This window comes from Gossypium arboreum, chromosome 3 (assembly GCF_025698485.1).
Source record: "Gossypium arboreum isolate Shixiya-1 chromosome 3, ASM2569848v2, whole genome shotgun sequence".
In the NCBI taxonomy this organism is placed as follows: Eukaryota; Viridiplantae; Streptophyta; class Magnoliopsida; order Malvales; family Malvaceae; genus Gossypium; species Gossypium arboreum.
The window spans coordinates 136,928,911-136,944,615 of NC_069072.1; the positions used below are offsets into that span (position 1 = coordinate 136,928,911).

The 15,705-nt window shown below is 28.1% G+C and overlaps 2 protein-coding genes across 2 annotated transcripts; both read right to left on the reverse strand.

Moving 5' to 3' along the window:
- Positions 1–1,456: 1,456 nt before the first annotated feature.
- LOC108465787 (selenium-binding protein 2-like) lies at positions 1,457–5,585 on the reverse strand. Its single transcript, XM_017766167.2, has 6 exons — positions 5,378–5,585; positions 5,050–5,245; positions 3,521–3,748; positions 3,198–3,429; positions 2,006–2,389; positions 1,457–1,907 (listed from the first exon to the last, which is right to left on the reverse strand). The coding sequence occupies exons 1-6, from the start codon at positions 5,487–5,489 to the stop codon at positions 1,626–1,628; spliced, it is 1,434 nt and encodes a 477-aa protein (XP_017621656.1). The 5' UTR covers positions 5,490–5,585; the 3' UTR covers positions 1,457–1,625.
- Positions 5,586–10,617: 5,032 nt separating this feature from the next.
- LOC108475721 (selenium-binding protein 2-like) lies at positions 10,618–14,825 on the reverse strand. Its single transcript, XM_017777707.2, has 6 exons — positions 14,616–14,825; positions 14,309–14,504; positions 12,661–12,888; positions 12,337–12,568; positions 11,165–11,548; positions 10,618–11,066 (listed from the first exon to the last, which is right to left on the reverse strand). Exons 1-6 carry the CDS (start codon positions 14,725–14,727, stop codon positions 10,785–10,787), a joined length of 1,434 nt encoding a protein of 477 aa, XP_017633196.1. The 5' UTR covers positions 14,728–14,825; the 3' UTR covers positions 10,618–10,784.
- Between the last annotated feature and the right edge of the window lie 880 nt (positions 14,826–15,705).

Sequence of the window (15,705 nt, forward strand, 5' to 3'; positions counted from 1 at the left end):
TCTTAACTTTAGGTTTCAAAATTTTATAATTTTATATTACTCCAATATAAAATTTCTAACATCATCTTTGACATAGATTGATTTTATACACAATATTTACCGACCAAACACATGGAAAAGAGAAAAAGGAATGAAAAGAACACGGCATAGTAATTATATTTAAAACATTACAATTGATGAAGGAAAGTTGATTGCAAATTTCTGACAAGGTCTGCAACAACTAACCAACTAGCTTATAATATAAAAAAAAAAAATCACCAAACAACGAAATTCAACACCTGAAATAGAAAAAAAGTGAGTTCGAGTTGTCATCAGAAGATAAAATTATAGAAGATGATTGTTTGGTTATAGGTAAAGTCATGTGAATTTATTAAAATTCAAATTAAAATGGAAAATTTTGTAAATATTGACAACTAAATTTGTTGAATATTTTATATTGAGGATCAAATTGATATAATTTGTAAAAATTAGAGGACTAAATTTGTTATTAGACCAATAAAAATACTCAAATCAACTTCAAGTGACTAAAATATTTAATCTCAAAAAGTTTAGTAACTAAATAAAATAATAATAATTCAGTGATAAAAAATAGAACGAAGGCAATAGTGTAATAACCATTTTTATAATTTACCCTTTTAATAATTATAAATAAAACAATCTCACAACCTATAGAGTAAACGCCTTTGGTCAATAAACCAAATGTTTTCGGACTTGAGGTAGCTAAACTAAGAGATTATAGGAAAGCAATTATGAAAAGTGATTGTTTAGAGGTAGTGGAGTGTTTTATGAATAAATCTGGGGATTGTAACTCGATAACATTGGTACAAAAGATTACTGCAGTTAAGAGGTACTGTCAAATGGTGAAATTCTAATTCATTTGAAGTGAGGGGAATGTGGTTGTTGATTGGATTGTTAAAACTTGTCCGAGAGGGGAGTCTGAGCTCACAATTATCGATTTTCCTACTTTTCATGTGAGGAAGCTTTTGTTAGATAAATTGGATAATTCTTTTGTAAGGCCTTTTTAAGCTAAAGGCACTCGGTCGCCTTCTTTTATTAATGAATCCTGAATAAAAACCATGCATGTTGATGGCTTAATGAAGTTGGAGTTGGTTTGCCTCAGCCAGAAAGGCGCAGTGTTTTTTCTAAGTCCTTTCGGAGTCCCGAATGAACTCCGAACAAGTTGTTTCTTTAAGCTCTTTCACCATTCTCTGAGCCAGCAGATGAATGAGATGACAGGTTTAAAAGGTTTGGTGGATGAAGGCACTAACGATGGTTTATCTCGGGATTTATTCATCTCCTTTGTTTTCACGATGGTTCAACGGTAGTTGGCGATGACTCCAAACCCTTGCTAGCTAGTTGGTGTTCCTCGGGGCTTAGGACACCTTGTGGGCTGGGTTTGAGTTTGTTAGCTCTCTTGAGAAAATCATATCAACAATGAGCAACAACAGCCAAACAATTAGCACAAACATAAAGTTTTAGAACATTAAGAGTCCAAGATACATGTGATAAAATTATTACATTATCTCCTCCAAGAACGCATGTTCTTTTTTTTTTCACAACAGTCAACAAGATTACATTGATTATTTTGTCTTCATAACTGAAACTGTTTTTTTTCTTCATATGATTTAAATCCAAATATCTGAAGTACAATCACCACCTGGGTATCTCATCTCATGAGCCAAACAAGGACCATCAGGTTCAGCTCCAAAATCAACAAAAAAATCTGGGTTTATTTTCAGACCACCATGCTCAATGTCCACATCAATCTGTATCATATGTGAACCTTTCTCTATAACATCAGGGTAAAACTGTCGATCCCATGTGCTAAACAACGAGTTCGTCACATACAGCCGTTTCCCATCTAAGCTTAACTGTGTCATATGAGGTCCCCCTCGCAGACAATGTCCCTACAAAAACAAACACAAACAATGTTCATCATCAATATCGCCATTGATATACATAATCCGACAATTTTGTTATTATATCAATGTTGTAAGAATAAGACCTGGATTTTAGGAACATCGGCTTGCCATGTTTTACCATCTTCTGTGACTGCTGTTATGGGGCTGCCCTTTTGCAGCAATCCTCCGACGTATACTTGGCCGACCAAGATTGGGTTTTTGGGGTCTTCAATGTTGTATTGTCGGACATCGCCGTGAAACCAGTTGACGAAATATAGGAACCGGTCGTCGAGAGAGATTAAAAGGCCGATTATGAGTCCGGGCATTTCGGGGAGAATCCAGTTTTGTACCTTCAATGGTTTCACTGAGATAGCCACCTCGTGACTCCATGATGATCCATCTTGGGTCTTGAAAAACCGTACCATGTTGCTTGATAGGATACACTCGACGTACCCTGTGTCTTTGGTTGGATCATGCAAGAATCTTATCTGCAAAGAAATTACATCATTGTATATGCATGTATATAGCGAATCCCAAGTCTAAGAAAGCAGGATTTATTGCATTTTGCATACACAAAATATGAAGTAAATTCCAAATTATTCTCTAAAATTTAAAATATTTAAATTCAACCCTTAAAATATTAATATTGTATCAATTAAACTTTTCTATCAGTTTAGTCATTAAATTGAATATTAAATGTCTTGTTCAAATATGTTTTAGAACATAATTTAAACCAATAGATAAAATTATAAACATGTGTGACATTGCATAAAATAGATTGGATCCTATGTATTAAAGAAAATATGCTTCTTAAATCTATTGATACTTTGTTTTTTTACACGTTAAACCTAGATTGGTCATGGGTAAACAATGTTTTAAAAACCAAATCAAACTTCGATAAGTTGAGCTTTCAATTTTGATTAGATCAAACAACCACTCAAAATATTAAAAACAAATAAATTAACAAAAATAAAATTAATAAAAATTAAAAATATTGAAAATTAGAAAAATATATTTACAAAAATTAAAGATGATAATGAACATTTTTAAAATTTTTTAAGAAAAAACCATTTTTCCCTACTTTAAATCAATTTTTTTTTCATATGTGACCGGTTATATCTATATTTTCGATTCAACTTATTAATTCAATATGATTTTGATAATATTGATTATAAGTACACACAAATTTACAAGATGATACACATGTTAATTTCAAAGTGAGTATTTAGACTGATAAAATAAGGTGATTAGTATAGTAGTTAATGAAGATTTGGTTTAATTAACCCTTAAAGATACCTCTCCGGGGATAAGACCATTGTCACCGAGATCCAATGTCTGTTTGAGCCGACCATCGGGCCAATCATACACAGACAGTTGTCTTCCATAGAAACCGTCTTCGACATGTTTAAGGTTAAAACCTTGGGTGAATGCCGAAGGAGCACCAAACGTTGAGCAGATCATCGTTTTATGTCGAGGTTGGTACCAAAAATCGTAGCTAAACTCAGCTTTACGCCCTGGTTTCTCCCACCTAAAAAAACCAACAGCAACAAGTGAAACAGCTTAAGCTTAATGACAATTATTTTCATGGTCTGAATTGTTGTTTTTGTTTTTGCATTTACCTCCCTTTGATGTTGAACTGGGAATCGAGGAGAAGGAATCCGTTGCCTTGGGCGTTTCCATCTTTGTCGCCAAGAAATGAAATCATTATGTCGCCATTGGCAAGGCAGTGAGATGTGTGGGGATATGCCAGGCCGGTTTTCTCAATGATGTGCTCAGGTTCCACCACTTTGTGCAACGAGGGAGCCTTGGGGTTCTTTTGTGTGTCGATCACATAGATACGACCAGAGCTGAAACAAGCAAAATATTCATATAATATACTTCTGCTATACATATATTCTCTTTTTTAAGTAAATGTCTAAGATTACTCCTATACTCATAAATAGAAAAAAATGCACTTCATCTTTTATATTAACAATAATATCCATATTAATTAAACTAAAACTCAATTAAATTGTACTATATTATTCAAATTTAACACTCACTTAAGTTTGTATAATATAAATGTTATTTGAAAATGGAAAAGAGAATTACATCAACCACATTTGAACTCATCATTAAAGCATCAACAATAGCTTAATCATTACTTTTGCTGTTTGGTATTTATATAAAAAGAAATAAGCAAAAGGGTTATATGTTTTTTAAAAGGGTTATATGTTAAATGGTAATTAAATAAATTAATTGTATATAAAATAATTTTAATTTTTAAAAAGAATTTCATTATATTTTAATAAATTTAACATTTGTAAATCCATCATAGAAGTGTTCATGAGTGGATCCATCAGAAGCTTAAGTATGATATTAATATACTTTATACTTGTCCAAACTCGGTCAGAAATATTGTTCTAAAATTTTGTCCAAACCCGCTCATATTTGCAAAAGATTAATCCAAACCAATATTTTTTAAAATATTTATATTATTTTATTTAAATATATAATAATTTTATATATTTTTTTATTTATTGAAATTTTTATATAATTATCTTAATATTATTTTAATGTTTATATTCGAGTAGTATTATATATTTAATATAAGTTAATTTTTTAATATATTTTAAATTACATAATATATAAAAATAATATAACATAAAATATTATAAACTTAAAACGGGTTGGGCTCAGGCTTAAAGCTTGGGCTGTTAATGTTTAAGCCCAAGCCCGACCAATATTTTAAATGAACCCATTTTTTTGTCCAAACTTATTTTTCAAACCTAATATTTTTGCTTAAACCCTTCTAAATTTCGGGCAGACGAGCGAGTAATTCGACCGATGAATAGGTCTAATACATCATAAGTGGATACTGTTTTATAAGGTAAATTGTACTTTGAGGGTTTTTCCAATATATCTTTTACATATATATATATATATATATATAAAATAAGATTTCTAACACAAAACTTTATAAATTTCACCATTTGTTTTCACATAATAAGTCAACCATAATCTAATATTTTTAATCCACCGATGTAACCTGTTTTAATCGGTTACAGAATTGTCTTCACCATCAAAACCAACTCCATTGAACCAAGTTAATTGAAAATTATAGTTTACTACTCTACCCTAAAAAATTAGACATGCTACAGTTTCTTACAGCAACGAAGGCAGGATTAGAAACCGTCGATCAGATGATGGATCACCATGACAAGAACTACAAGCATTCCACCCCGTATGATGTAGTTCATCACCTATATATGGCAAAGATAGCCTGTGTATAACTTTAGAGTAAGTTGGTGAGTTGGGATCTACATCAACTGTTGCCAAGAAATCTGGCTTCTCTCTACCAGTTCCTATATGGATGCATACAAATCCATTGTAAAAAAATAAAAAAGAGAAAGAAAAAAAAAACCCACATAGATGAACATAAGTAATTCCTTAAAACATGTTTGGTTTCAAAGAAAATGAAAGAAAAGTAGTATTACCATTATAAACACAAGTAACATACATAAGAGCTTCTTTAGGACCAGACATGGCTTCCAGTGGAGTTCCATATCCTGGTCCTGTTCTCTTGCAACACGCTACTTCTTCACCCATGGCAAATTCTCTCTCTCTCTCTCCACTCGCAATCTACCAAAAGGAAAAAAAAAACTTTATCTTTAGAAAGAGGGTTTGTATGAGTAATTTGGTAGTGAAAAGCATGGGGAAAATCCTTCGTATTTATAGGCTCTTTGGGTAGCTGTGGGGGCAGATAAAGGCCTGGGTGCCTAAATTTTTTGGGTCACAAAATAGAAATTATTTATTTTAATTTTTTTTAAAAATGTTTATATCTTTTGCTTTTATAACTAATTTTTAATGGTTATAACATGTGATTTTATACATTTAATTTTTAATTAGTTTTTATATAATGTATTTTTAATTATTGTAATTAAAATTTTAATTTGTTATTCAAATGGTTAAAAATTAATTAACTTATTTAAAATTTAAATATAATAAAAATTCAAATATTATATTAAAATAATGATATTTTATAGATAAATAATTTTTAATAATATTTTAAAAATTTAAATCATAATTAAAATATTTGTACTATTTTTAATATACAATATAATTTTAGTTCATGTAGTCATTATTTAAAATAATAATTAATGAATGCTATTAAAATATATAATTATTTTAACTATTAAAATATAGTACAAATAAAATTTCCTATTATTAAAGAATTTTTATAAACAATAAACGTTGATATATTATAAAACAAATTCTTATTCAATTTTTAATTTCTTAATAATCAATAAATTCACTATTCTAATTTATTTATTTTGATTTAATTCCTAAAATTATTTTGATTTTCATAATTTTCATTTTAAAATTCTCACCATAATTCTCACCATTTTTTAGCTTATTTTAATTCATTTGATATGTAAATATATATTTAATTAATCTTAAATAAAAATAGTTTTAAATTATAAAATAAATATTAATATAAGTATATATTTTCTAATACTTTATTAATATCAATATAAGAATTTCTTAATAATAAAATTAGGGGAGTAAAACTCGATTCAATTTAAAAAAACCTCGAATTTCAAGTTAATCGAATTGAGTTGGTTGAGTTATTCGAGTTTTGAGTTCAAGTCAAGTTGAATTTTACAATCCAAATAATATATTGGTGTAAATAACCCTTTGGTCTCTATCAATTTTGAAAATGAGCAAATTGGTTCCTCTCAACAAAATTACATAATAATTCAAAATAATTTTCAAAAATTCAAAATAATTTTAAAATTAAAATATTTATAAAGAATCATTTATATATATTTTAAATTAGGAAAGTTTTAAAAATTTCTAAAGAAAGTTAAATTTTAATTTTTTAAAATAATAATTCTAGAACCTAAATAAGTTAATTAATGATTTAACTTTATCATACTAAAGTATCTTTTTCTTTTTCTTTTTTTTTTATTTTAAAAATTTTCAAATTTACATGCTCTAACATGAAATTAATTATACTATCTGGTAAAGCAGAAAATTTTTAGGGGGGCCGGATGAAATTTTAATTTTTTATAGTTTATATTTTTATCATTTATAAAGGATTAAATTGAATTTTTATAATTTTAGGCGGGCCAAAGTGCAATTTTACCTTTACTAATTAAAAATCTTTAAAAAATTTTAAGGGCCTAAAATGAAATTTTCTATTTTAGGGGGGGCCGGGGACCATGCCAGCCCCCTGGCTACGCCCCTAATACTATAACAAGATTTTAATTTAACATGTCTAATTTTTTAATTTAACTCAAACAACTTCGCTCTATTCGACTTGACTCAAAATTTCACTCGACTTGATTCAAAAAAATTTAAAATAAATTAAGATAATAAAATAGAACTCATAGTCTCGATTAACTAAAAAAAATTACTCAATTTGATCAACGTGGTCTAATTCATGAATAAAGTCAATCAAATTGCAATATTTTAGTTTATCTAATTTGATTTTTTGAAGTGGAGAAGTTAAAACTCATCTTTACTTACTTTAAGTAGGCTTTAACCAAGAATTTAAATTTGATCTAATTTATGAATAAAATGTGTAAAGTAGAAAAAAAAAAGTGATTGAAAATTATGAAAAGCAAAGGTTGATTTGGAATTGCTGTTTGTCATTACTGAAGGATGATCAAATGTCGGTCCAATTCAATGCGACCTATTAAAATCATTTAAGGTGATTCAATTATTCATTTTATGAATTGATTTTTACATTTGGACCCATTATATATATAAAGTATTTTGTGAATTAAGTGTTAACTTAATTGATATCAGTATTATTGTTAATGTAGGAGGACGTGAGTTTAAGTATGCTGAAATCTGTTATTCTTCGATTTAAGAGTTGGGAAGAAACTATAGATAATTTTAGACATTATATTAACTGTGGGTTCTTTCTTTTTTTTTTCTCAAATACGTTGAAATTGGTAAATGTATATTTCAATTATTTCGATTTTGATATTACAACCACCTTGGGTTACTTTTTTAAATAAAACAACATTTAATCTTTGGATTTTTTGAAATCTTTTATCAATTTAGTCCTTGAATTTTTTCTTTATGCACATTAATTTTGGATTTTGATTTTCTTTTATCAATTTTGGTCATGTGAAGACGTGGTACCTTAATATTATATATGCAGCATCATTTCCTTAAGGATATAATTGTGTCGTATCATCATATGAATAACTAAAATTAAGAAAAATATTATTCACCCGATCACCTCTATTGTCTTCCTCATGTTTCTGAGCTATTTTAATTAATTTTAAAATTCAAAATTATAATATAATACTATATTTGGCTCAATCGATTTTTGATTTAACCGGACTAATCCGATTTTAATAACCATGTTATTCAGGGATGGATTTTCTTTATACCAAATAAAAGAAATATTATTTTATGATACAATTGAACCTTTAAATAAACGTGATCTATCCAACTTGTTATCTAGAATATTAAAATTTTAGTGATAGGAAACCTTATTATTATTATTATCATTTACCGGGTAAATTATCTAGTTGGTCACCTTATTTTTAAGGTGTTTTTGTTTGGACACCCAAAATGAAATCCTTCCAATTTCATTACTCAATTTTTAGGGTACTTTAATTTTAGTCACCCAACTGTTAAATCTCTAACGGTGGTTAACTGTACATACCACATCATGTTTACACTTTCATTTTAGTTACCCAAAATTATATTTTTAAAAGTATTGATTGGGGTAAAAAAAAAGGATTAAATTGAAAAGTGGTAGAAACTAAAATAATGGATTAAAAATTATTAAATTGCACTTTTTATTACATTGTCGAAAATTCTACATTTCTTTTTTTTCAATATTGAAATTTTAAATTTCAAAATATAAAAATCAAATAAAAAATTATTAAAAATTATTCTTTGATAATGTTAACCGATTTGTTACTGTAATATTCAAATTAGTTAAATTACTCATCTTCTAAATTTAAAATTTTATTTTATGTTTTCATATTATTTTAATGAAATCAACTCAATAACTCATATTTAATAATTGTTTACGATATTTAATTTTTTATTATATAATATCGAATCTTTCATACTAAGCTAAAAAGCAAAGAAAATTATTGCAATTAATTAAATTAATTGCTTGTCCTTTGTTTGGGTAAAGAAGTGATGAAAAAGTTCGGGTTTCGTTTGTCACGGAAGATAAAATTAATTAATTAAATTAATTATAAGGTTTTTCTTTACTTTTAATTTAGTATGAAAGACTCGAGATCATATAATCAAAAGAAATTTGGGTCTCATGTACAATTATTAAAGACGCTAGTAAAATTTTAAGATTTAAAAGGCACTAATATTATAGTAACAAATCGGTTGACATTATCAAGAGAGAAAAAATTCCAATGACTTATTTAATTGATTTTGATATTTTGAATTTTAAAATTTCAATATTGAAAAAAATTACAATTTTCGTAAATGGGGTAAACAAGTACAATTTGACAATTTTAAAGCATTATTTTAGTTTTTACAGCTTTTTCACTTTAACCACTAATGTTTTTACCCCGATCAATATTAAAGAAAAAAAAAGAATTTTTTGGGTGACCAGAATGAAAGTGTGAACATGATATGACATGTACAAGTTAACTATCATCATAAAGTTAATGGTGGATGACTAAAATAAAAATATCTTAAAAGTTAAGTGATGAAATTACAAAGATTTCATTTTAAGTGACCAAAATAAAAATACTCTAAAAGTTGAGTGACCATCTAAGATAATTTACCCATTTAACCTTTTAGAAATAGTGGGAGGCGGTGGATATAAACTGTAATTTGGAAAAAGGAAAAGGCCCTGGTCCCTCGTGTTTTTTTTTCTAAATTTTTAACTTACCTAATTATATAAACCTATTTTATCTTTCAAAATTTTATTAATATTTTAAGTTTAATATATTATTTAATATTTTGACTTTTTTAACATGTACCTGTATTTATTTTAAGACGTTATCATAAATATAATCTCACAAAACAAGCGAAATTGTTAAACCAACCTAATCTATAGATTTAATCTCATGAGATTCCTACATTTAAATAAGAAGATAACGTGTTTTAATGCACTCAAATTTATATCTTCTTTCACTGACAACGATATCAATGTCAACTGATTTAAGACTCAAGTATACTCATATATAAATTTATACATTATTAATGAATTTTATCACATTACTGATATAATTATTAATTAATTAATAAATGTAAAGTGTTTTCTTAAAACAAATTATACTTCAAAAGAGATAACTTAAGTTCTAACTCTAAAAATAATATTACTAAAAGAACTAGCCATGAATCCTACCATGCTTGTTGATGGCTTAATGAAGTTGGAGTTGGCTTAATTGCCTCCACCAGAAAGGGGCAGTGTTTTTTCTAAGTCCTTTGGGAATCCCGAATGAACTCCGAACAAGTTGTTTCTTTAAGTTCCTTCACCATTCTCTGAGTCAGCAGATGAATGTGATGACAGGTTTAAAAAAGGTTTGGTGGATGAAGGCACGAACGATGGTTTATCTCAGGATTTATTCATCTCCTTTGTTTTCACGATGGTTCAACGGTAGTTGGCGATGACTCCAAACCCTTGCTAGCTAGTTGGTGTTCCTCGGGGCTTAGGACACCTTGTAGGCTGGGTTTGAGTTTGTTACCTCTCTTGAGAATATCATATCAACAATGAGCAACAGCAGCCAAACAATTAACACAAACATAAAGTTTTAGAACATTAAGAGTCCAAGATACATGTGATGATATTATTATATTATCTCCTCCAAGAACACATGTTCTTTTTTTTTCACAACAGTCAACAGGATTATATTGATTATTTTGTCTTCATAACTGAAACTGTTTTTTTCTTCATATGATTTAGATCCAAATATCTGAAGTACAATCACCACCTGGGTATCTCATCTCATGAGCCAAACAAGGACCATCAGGTTCAGCTCCAAAATCAACAAAAAAATCTGGGTTTATTTTCAGACCACCATTCTCAGTGTCCACATCAATCTGTATCATATGTGAACCTTTCTCTATAACAACAGGGTAAAACTGTCGATCCCATGTGCTAAACAACGAGTTCGTCACATACAGCCGTTTCCCATCTAAGCTTAACTGTGTCATAACAGGTCCCCCTCTCAGATAATGTCCCTACAAAAACAAACACAAACAATGGTCATCATCAATATCGCCATTGATAGGCATAATCCGACAATTTTGTTATTATATCAATGTTGTAAGAACAAGACCTGGATTTTAGGAACATCGGCTTGCCATGTTTTACCATCTTCTGTGACTGCTGTTATGGGGCTGCCCTTTTGAAGCAATCCTCCGACGTATACTTGGCCGACCAAGATTGGGTTTTTGGGGTCTTCAATGTTGTATTGTCGGACATCGCCGTGGAACCAGTTGACGAAATATAGGAACCGGTCGTCGAGAGAGATTAAAAGGCCGACTATGAGTCCGGGCATTTCGGGGAGAATCCAGTTTTGTACCTTCAATGGTTTCACTGAGATAGCCACCTCGTGACTCCATGATGATCCATCTTGGGTCTTGAAAAACCGTACTACGTTGCTTGATAGGACACACTCGACGTATCCTGTGTCTTTGGATGGATCATGCAAGAATCTTATCTGCAAAGAAAATACATCATTGTATATACATGCATATAGCGAATCCCAAGTCTAAGAAAGCAGGATTTATTGCATTTTGCATACACAAAATACGACGTAAATTGTAAATCATTCTCTAAATTTTAAAACATTTTAACTGAAACCTCTACGTATCAATTAGGCTTTTCTATCGGTTTAGTTATTAGATTGGGTATTAAATGTTTAGTTCAAATATGATGTAAAACATAGTTTAAACCAATAGATAAAATTATGAACATGTATGAAATTGTATAAAATAGCTTAGATACGATGTATTAAAGAAAAATAAGCTTCTTAAATTCTATTGACACTTTGCTTTTATTTTTTTACTAGATTGATCATGGATAAATAATGTTTTAAAAACTAAATCAAAAGTTGAAACGGTTGGGTTTTCAATTTTTCGATTAGATCAAACAACCACTTCAAATATTTTTAAAAATAATTTAAAATAATTCAAAAATAATAAAATTAAAATTTTGAAAATTAGAAAAATATATTTACAAAAAAAATAAAGATAAAAAGAACCAAATTATAATGAAATTTTTAAGAAAAACCGTTTTTTCCAACTTTAATCCAAAATATTTTCCAATTATATGTGTCCGATTTGTTAATTCAATATAGTTTTGGTAATATTGACAGTAAGTATACACAAATTTATAATATATACACATGTTTTAAATATATTTCAAACTGTGTATTTAGACCAATAAAAGAAGGTGATTAGTATAGTAGTTAGTAAAGATTTGGTTTAATTAACCCTTAAAAGTTACCTCTCCGGAGATAAGACCACTGTCACCGAGATCCAATGTCTGTTTGAGCCGACCATCAGGCCAATCATACACAAACAGTTGTCTTCCATAGAAACCGTCTTCGACATGTTTAAGGTTAAAACCTTGGGTGAATACCGAAGGAGCACCAAATGATGAGCAGATCAGCGTTTTATGTCGAGGTTGGTACCAAAAATCGTAGCTAAACTCAGCTCTACGCCCTGGTTTCTCCCACCTAAAAAAAACCAACAACAAGAAGTGAAACAGCTTAAGCTTAATGACAATTGTTTTCATGGTCTAAATTGTTGTTTTTGTTTTTGCATTTACCTCCCTTTGATGTTGAACTGGGAATCGAGGAGAAGGAATCCGTTGCCTTGGGCGTTTCCATCTTTGTCGCCGAGAAATGAAATCATTATGTCGCCGTTGGCAAGGCAGTGAGATGTGTGGGGATATGCCAGGCCGGTTTTCTCAATTATGTGCTCAGGTTCCACCACTTTGTGCAACGAGGGAGCCTTGGGGTTCTTTTGTGTGTCGATCACATAGATACGACCAGAGCTGAAACAAGCAAAATACTCAATATATATTTGTGCTATACAGATATTTTTAGACAATATCTATACCAATCGAACTAAAATTCAATCACTACCTAACTCATAAATAGGGGATAATACACCCACCTCTTCCTAAATTAATAATAATATCTATACCAATCAAACTAAAACTTAATTGAATTGTACTATATTATTCAAATTTAACACTCACTCAAATTTGTATAATATAAATGTTAATTAAAATGGAAAAAATTACATCAACCACATTTGAACTCATCATTAGAGTATCAACAATAGCTTAATCATTACTTTTGCTGTTTAGTATTGATATAAAAGAAATGTGTAAAAGAGTTGTATGTTTTTTAAAAGGGTTATATGTTAAATGGTAATTAAATAAATTAATTGTATATAAAAATAATTTTTATCTATTTTAAAAGCATTTCATCATATTTTAATAAATTTTGCATTTATAAATACATTATAGAGGTGCTCATGAGCGGGTCAGGTTGGGCATAAATATGATATTCATATATTTTATATTTGTCTAAGCTCGGCCAGAAATATAGATCTAAAATTTTATCCAAACCCGCTCATATTTGCAAAAGACTAATCCAAACTATTTTTAAAATATTTATATACTTTTAAATATATAATAATTTTATATTTTTGTTTATTGAAATTTTTATATAGTCATCTTAACATTATTTTAATGTTTACATCGAATAGTATTATATATTTAATATAGATTAATTTTTTAATGTGTTCTAAATTACATAATATATAAAAATAACATAATATAAAGTATTATAAACTTAAAAATAGGTCAAGCCAAGCTTGGGCCTTGAATGTTCAAGCCTGAGCCCGGTTAATATTTTAAACAAGCCTAATTTTTTTGTTCAAGCCTATTTTTCAAACCTAATATTTTTACCCAAACCTTTCTAAATTTCGGGAGGACCTGAGCAGTTAGTTCGACCCATGAATAGGTCTAATACATCATAAGTGGATATTGTTTTATATTTAAAATAAAACCTAAAATATAATATTCTCTATATTATATATTAACCACTTGATTGAGATTATATCACGAGTCAACTAAACATTAACTCGGTTAGATAATAACAAAAATATTTTTATTTTATAAGGTAAATTGTATTACATTGAGGGTTTTTCGTTTATATCTTTTACATAAATATATATTTAAATATATATATTAAAAAGATTGCTAACACAAAACTTTATAAATTTCACCATTTGTTTTCATATAATAAGTCAACCATAATCTAATATTCTTAATCCACCGATATAACCTGTTTTACTCTGTTACAAAATTGTCTTTACCATCAAAACCAACTCCACTGAACCAAGTTAATTGAAAACTAAAGTTTACCCTACCTTAAAAAATTAGACATGTTATAGTTTCTTACAGCAACGAAGGCAGGATCAGAAACCGTCGATCAGATGATGGATCACCATGATAAGAACTACAAGCATTCCACCCCGTATGATGTAGTTCATCACCTATATATGGCAAAGATAGCCTGTGTATAACTTTAGAGTAAGTTGGTGAGTTGGGATCTACATCAACTGTTGCCAAGAAATCCGGCTTCTCTCTTCCAGTTCCTATATTGATACATACAGGTCCATTGAAAAACAAAATCCCACATAGATGAACCTAAGTAATTACTTAAAAAATGTTTGGTTTCAAAGAAAATGAAAGAAAAGTAGTATTACCATTATAAACACAAGGAACATATATAAGAGCTTCTTTAGGACCAGACATGGCTTCCAATGGAGTTCCATATCCTGGTCCTGTTCTCTTGCAACTCCCTACTTCTTCAACCATGGTAAATTCTCTCTCTCTCTCTCTCCACTCACAAACTACCAAAAGGAAAAAAAAAAACTTTACCTTTAGAAAAAGGGTTTGTATGAGTAATTTGGTAGTGAAAAGCATGGGGAAAATCCTTAGTATTTATAAGCTCTTTGTGTTGCTGTGGGGGCAGATAAAAGCCTGGGTGCCTAACTTTTTTGGGTCACAAATTAGAAATTATTTATTTTAATTTTTTAAAATGTTTATATCTTTTGCTTTTAATTTATAACTAAATTTTAATGGTTATAACACATTTAATTTTAATTAATTTTTATATAATGTATTTTTAATTATTTTAATTAAATTTTTAATTGGTTATTCAAATGGTTAAAAATTAATAAAAATTAATTAACTTATTTAAAATTTAAATATAATAAAAATTCAACTATTATATTAAAATATTGATATTTTATAAATCAATAATTTTAATAATATTTAAAAATTCAAATCATAATTAAAATATTTGTACTATTTTTAATATACAATATAATTTTAGTTCATGTAATCATTATTTAAAATAATAATTAATGAATGCTATTAAAATATATAATTATTTTAACTATTAAAATATAGTACAAATAAAATTTCCTATTATTAAAGAATTTTTATAAACAATAAACATTGATATATTAAAAATAATTTCTTATTCAATTTTTAATTTCCAATAAATTCACTATTATAGTTTATTTATTTTGATTTAATGGCTAATATAGCTAAAATTATTTTGATTTTCATAGTTTTCATTTTAAAAATTCTCACCATTTTTTTAGCTTATTCTAATTCATTTGATATGTAAATATATATTTAATTAATCTCAAATAAAAATATTTTTAAATTATAAAATAAATATTAATATAAGTATATATTTTCTAATACTTTATTAACATCAATTTAAGAATTTTTTAAAAATAAAATTAGAGAACAAAACTCTATTCGATTAAAAAATTTTAAATT

Bases quoted from the DNA above. Each gene is read 5' to 3' on its own strand.
- LOC108465787 (XM_017766167.2), bottom strand. From the start codon at position 5,489: ATGGGTGAAGAAGTAGCGTGTTGCAAGAGAACAGGACCAGGATATGGA. The intron at 5,246-5,377 runs GTAATACTACTT...GCATCCATATAG, and splicing joins TGTTACTTGTGTTTATAATG to GAACTGGTAGAGAGAAGCCA. The intron at 3,749-5,049 runs GTAAGAAACTGT...TGCTTGTTTCAG, and splicing joins CTAATCCTGCCTTCGTTGCT to CTCTGGTCGTATCTATGTGA.
- LOC108475721 (XM_017777707.2), bottom strand. From the start codon at position 14,727: ATGGTTGAAGAAGTAGGGAGTTGCAAGAGAACAGGACCAGGATATGGA. The intron at 12,889-14,308 runs GTAAGAAACTAT...TGCTTGTTTCAG, and splicing joins CTGATCCTGCCTTCGTTGCT to CTCTGGTCGTATCTATGTGA. The intron at 12,569-12,660 runs GTAAATGCAAAA...GGTTTTTTTTAG, and splicing joins CAGTTCAACATCAAAGGGAG to GTGGGAGAAACCAGGGCGTA.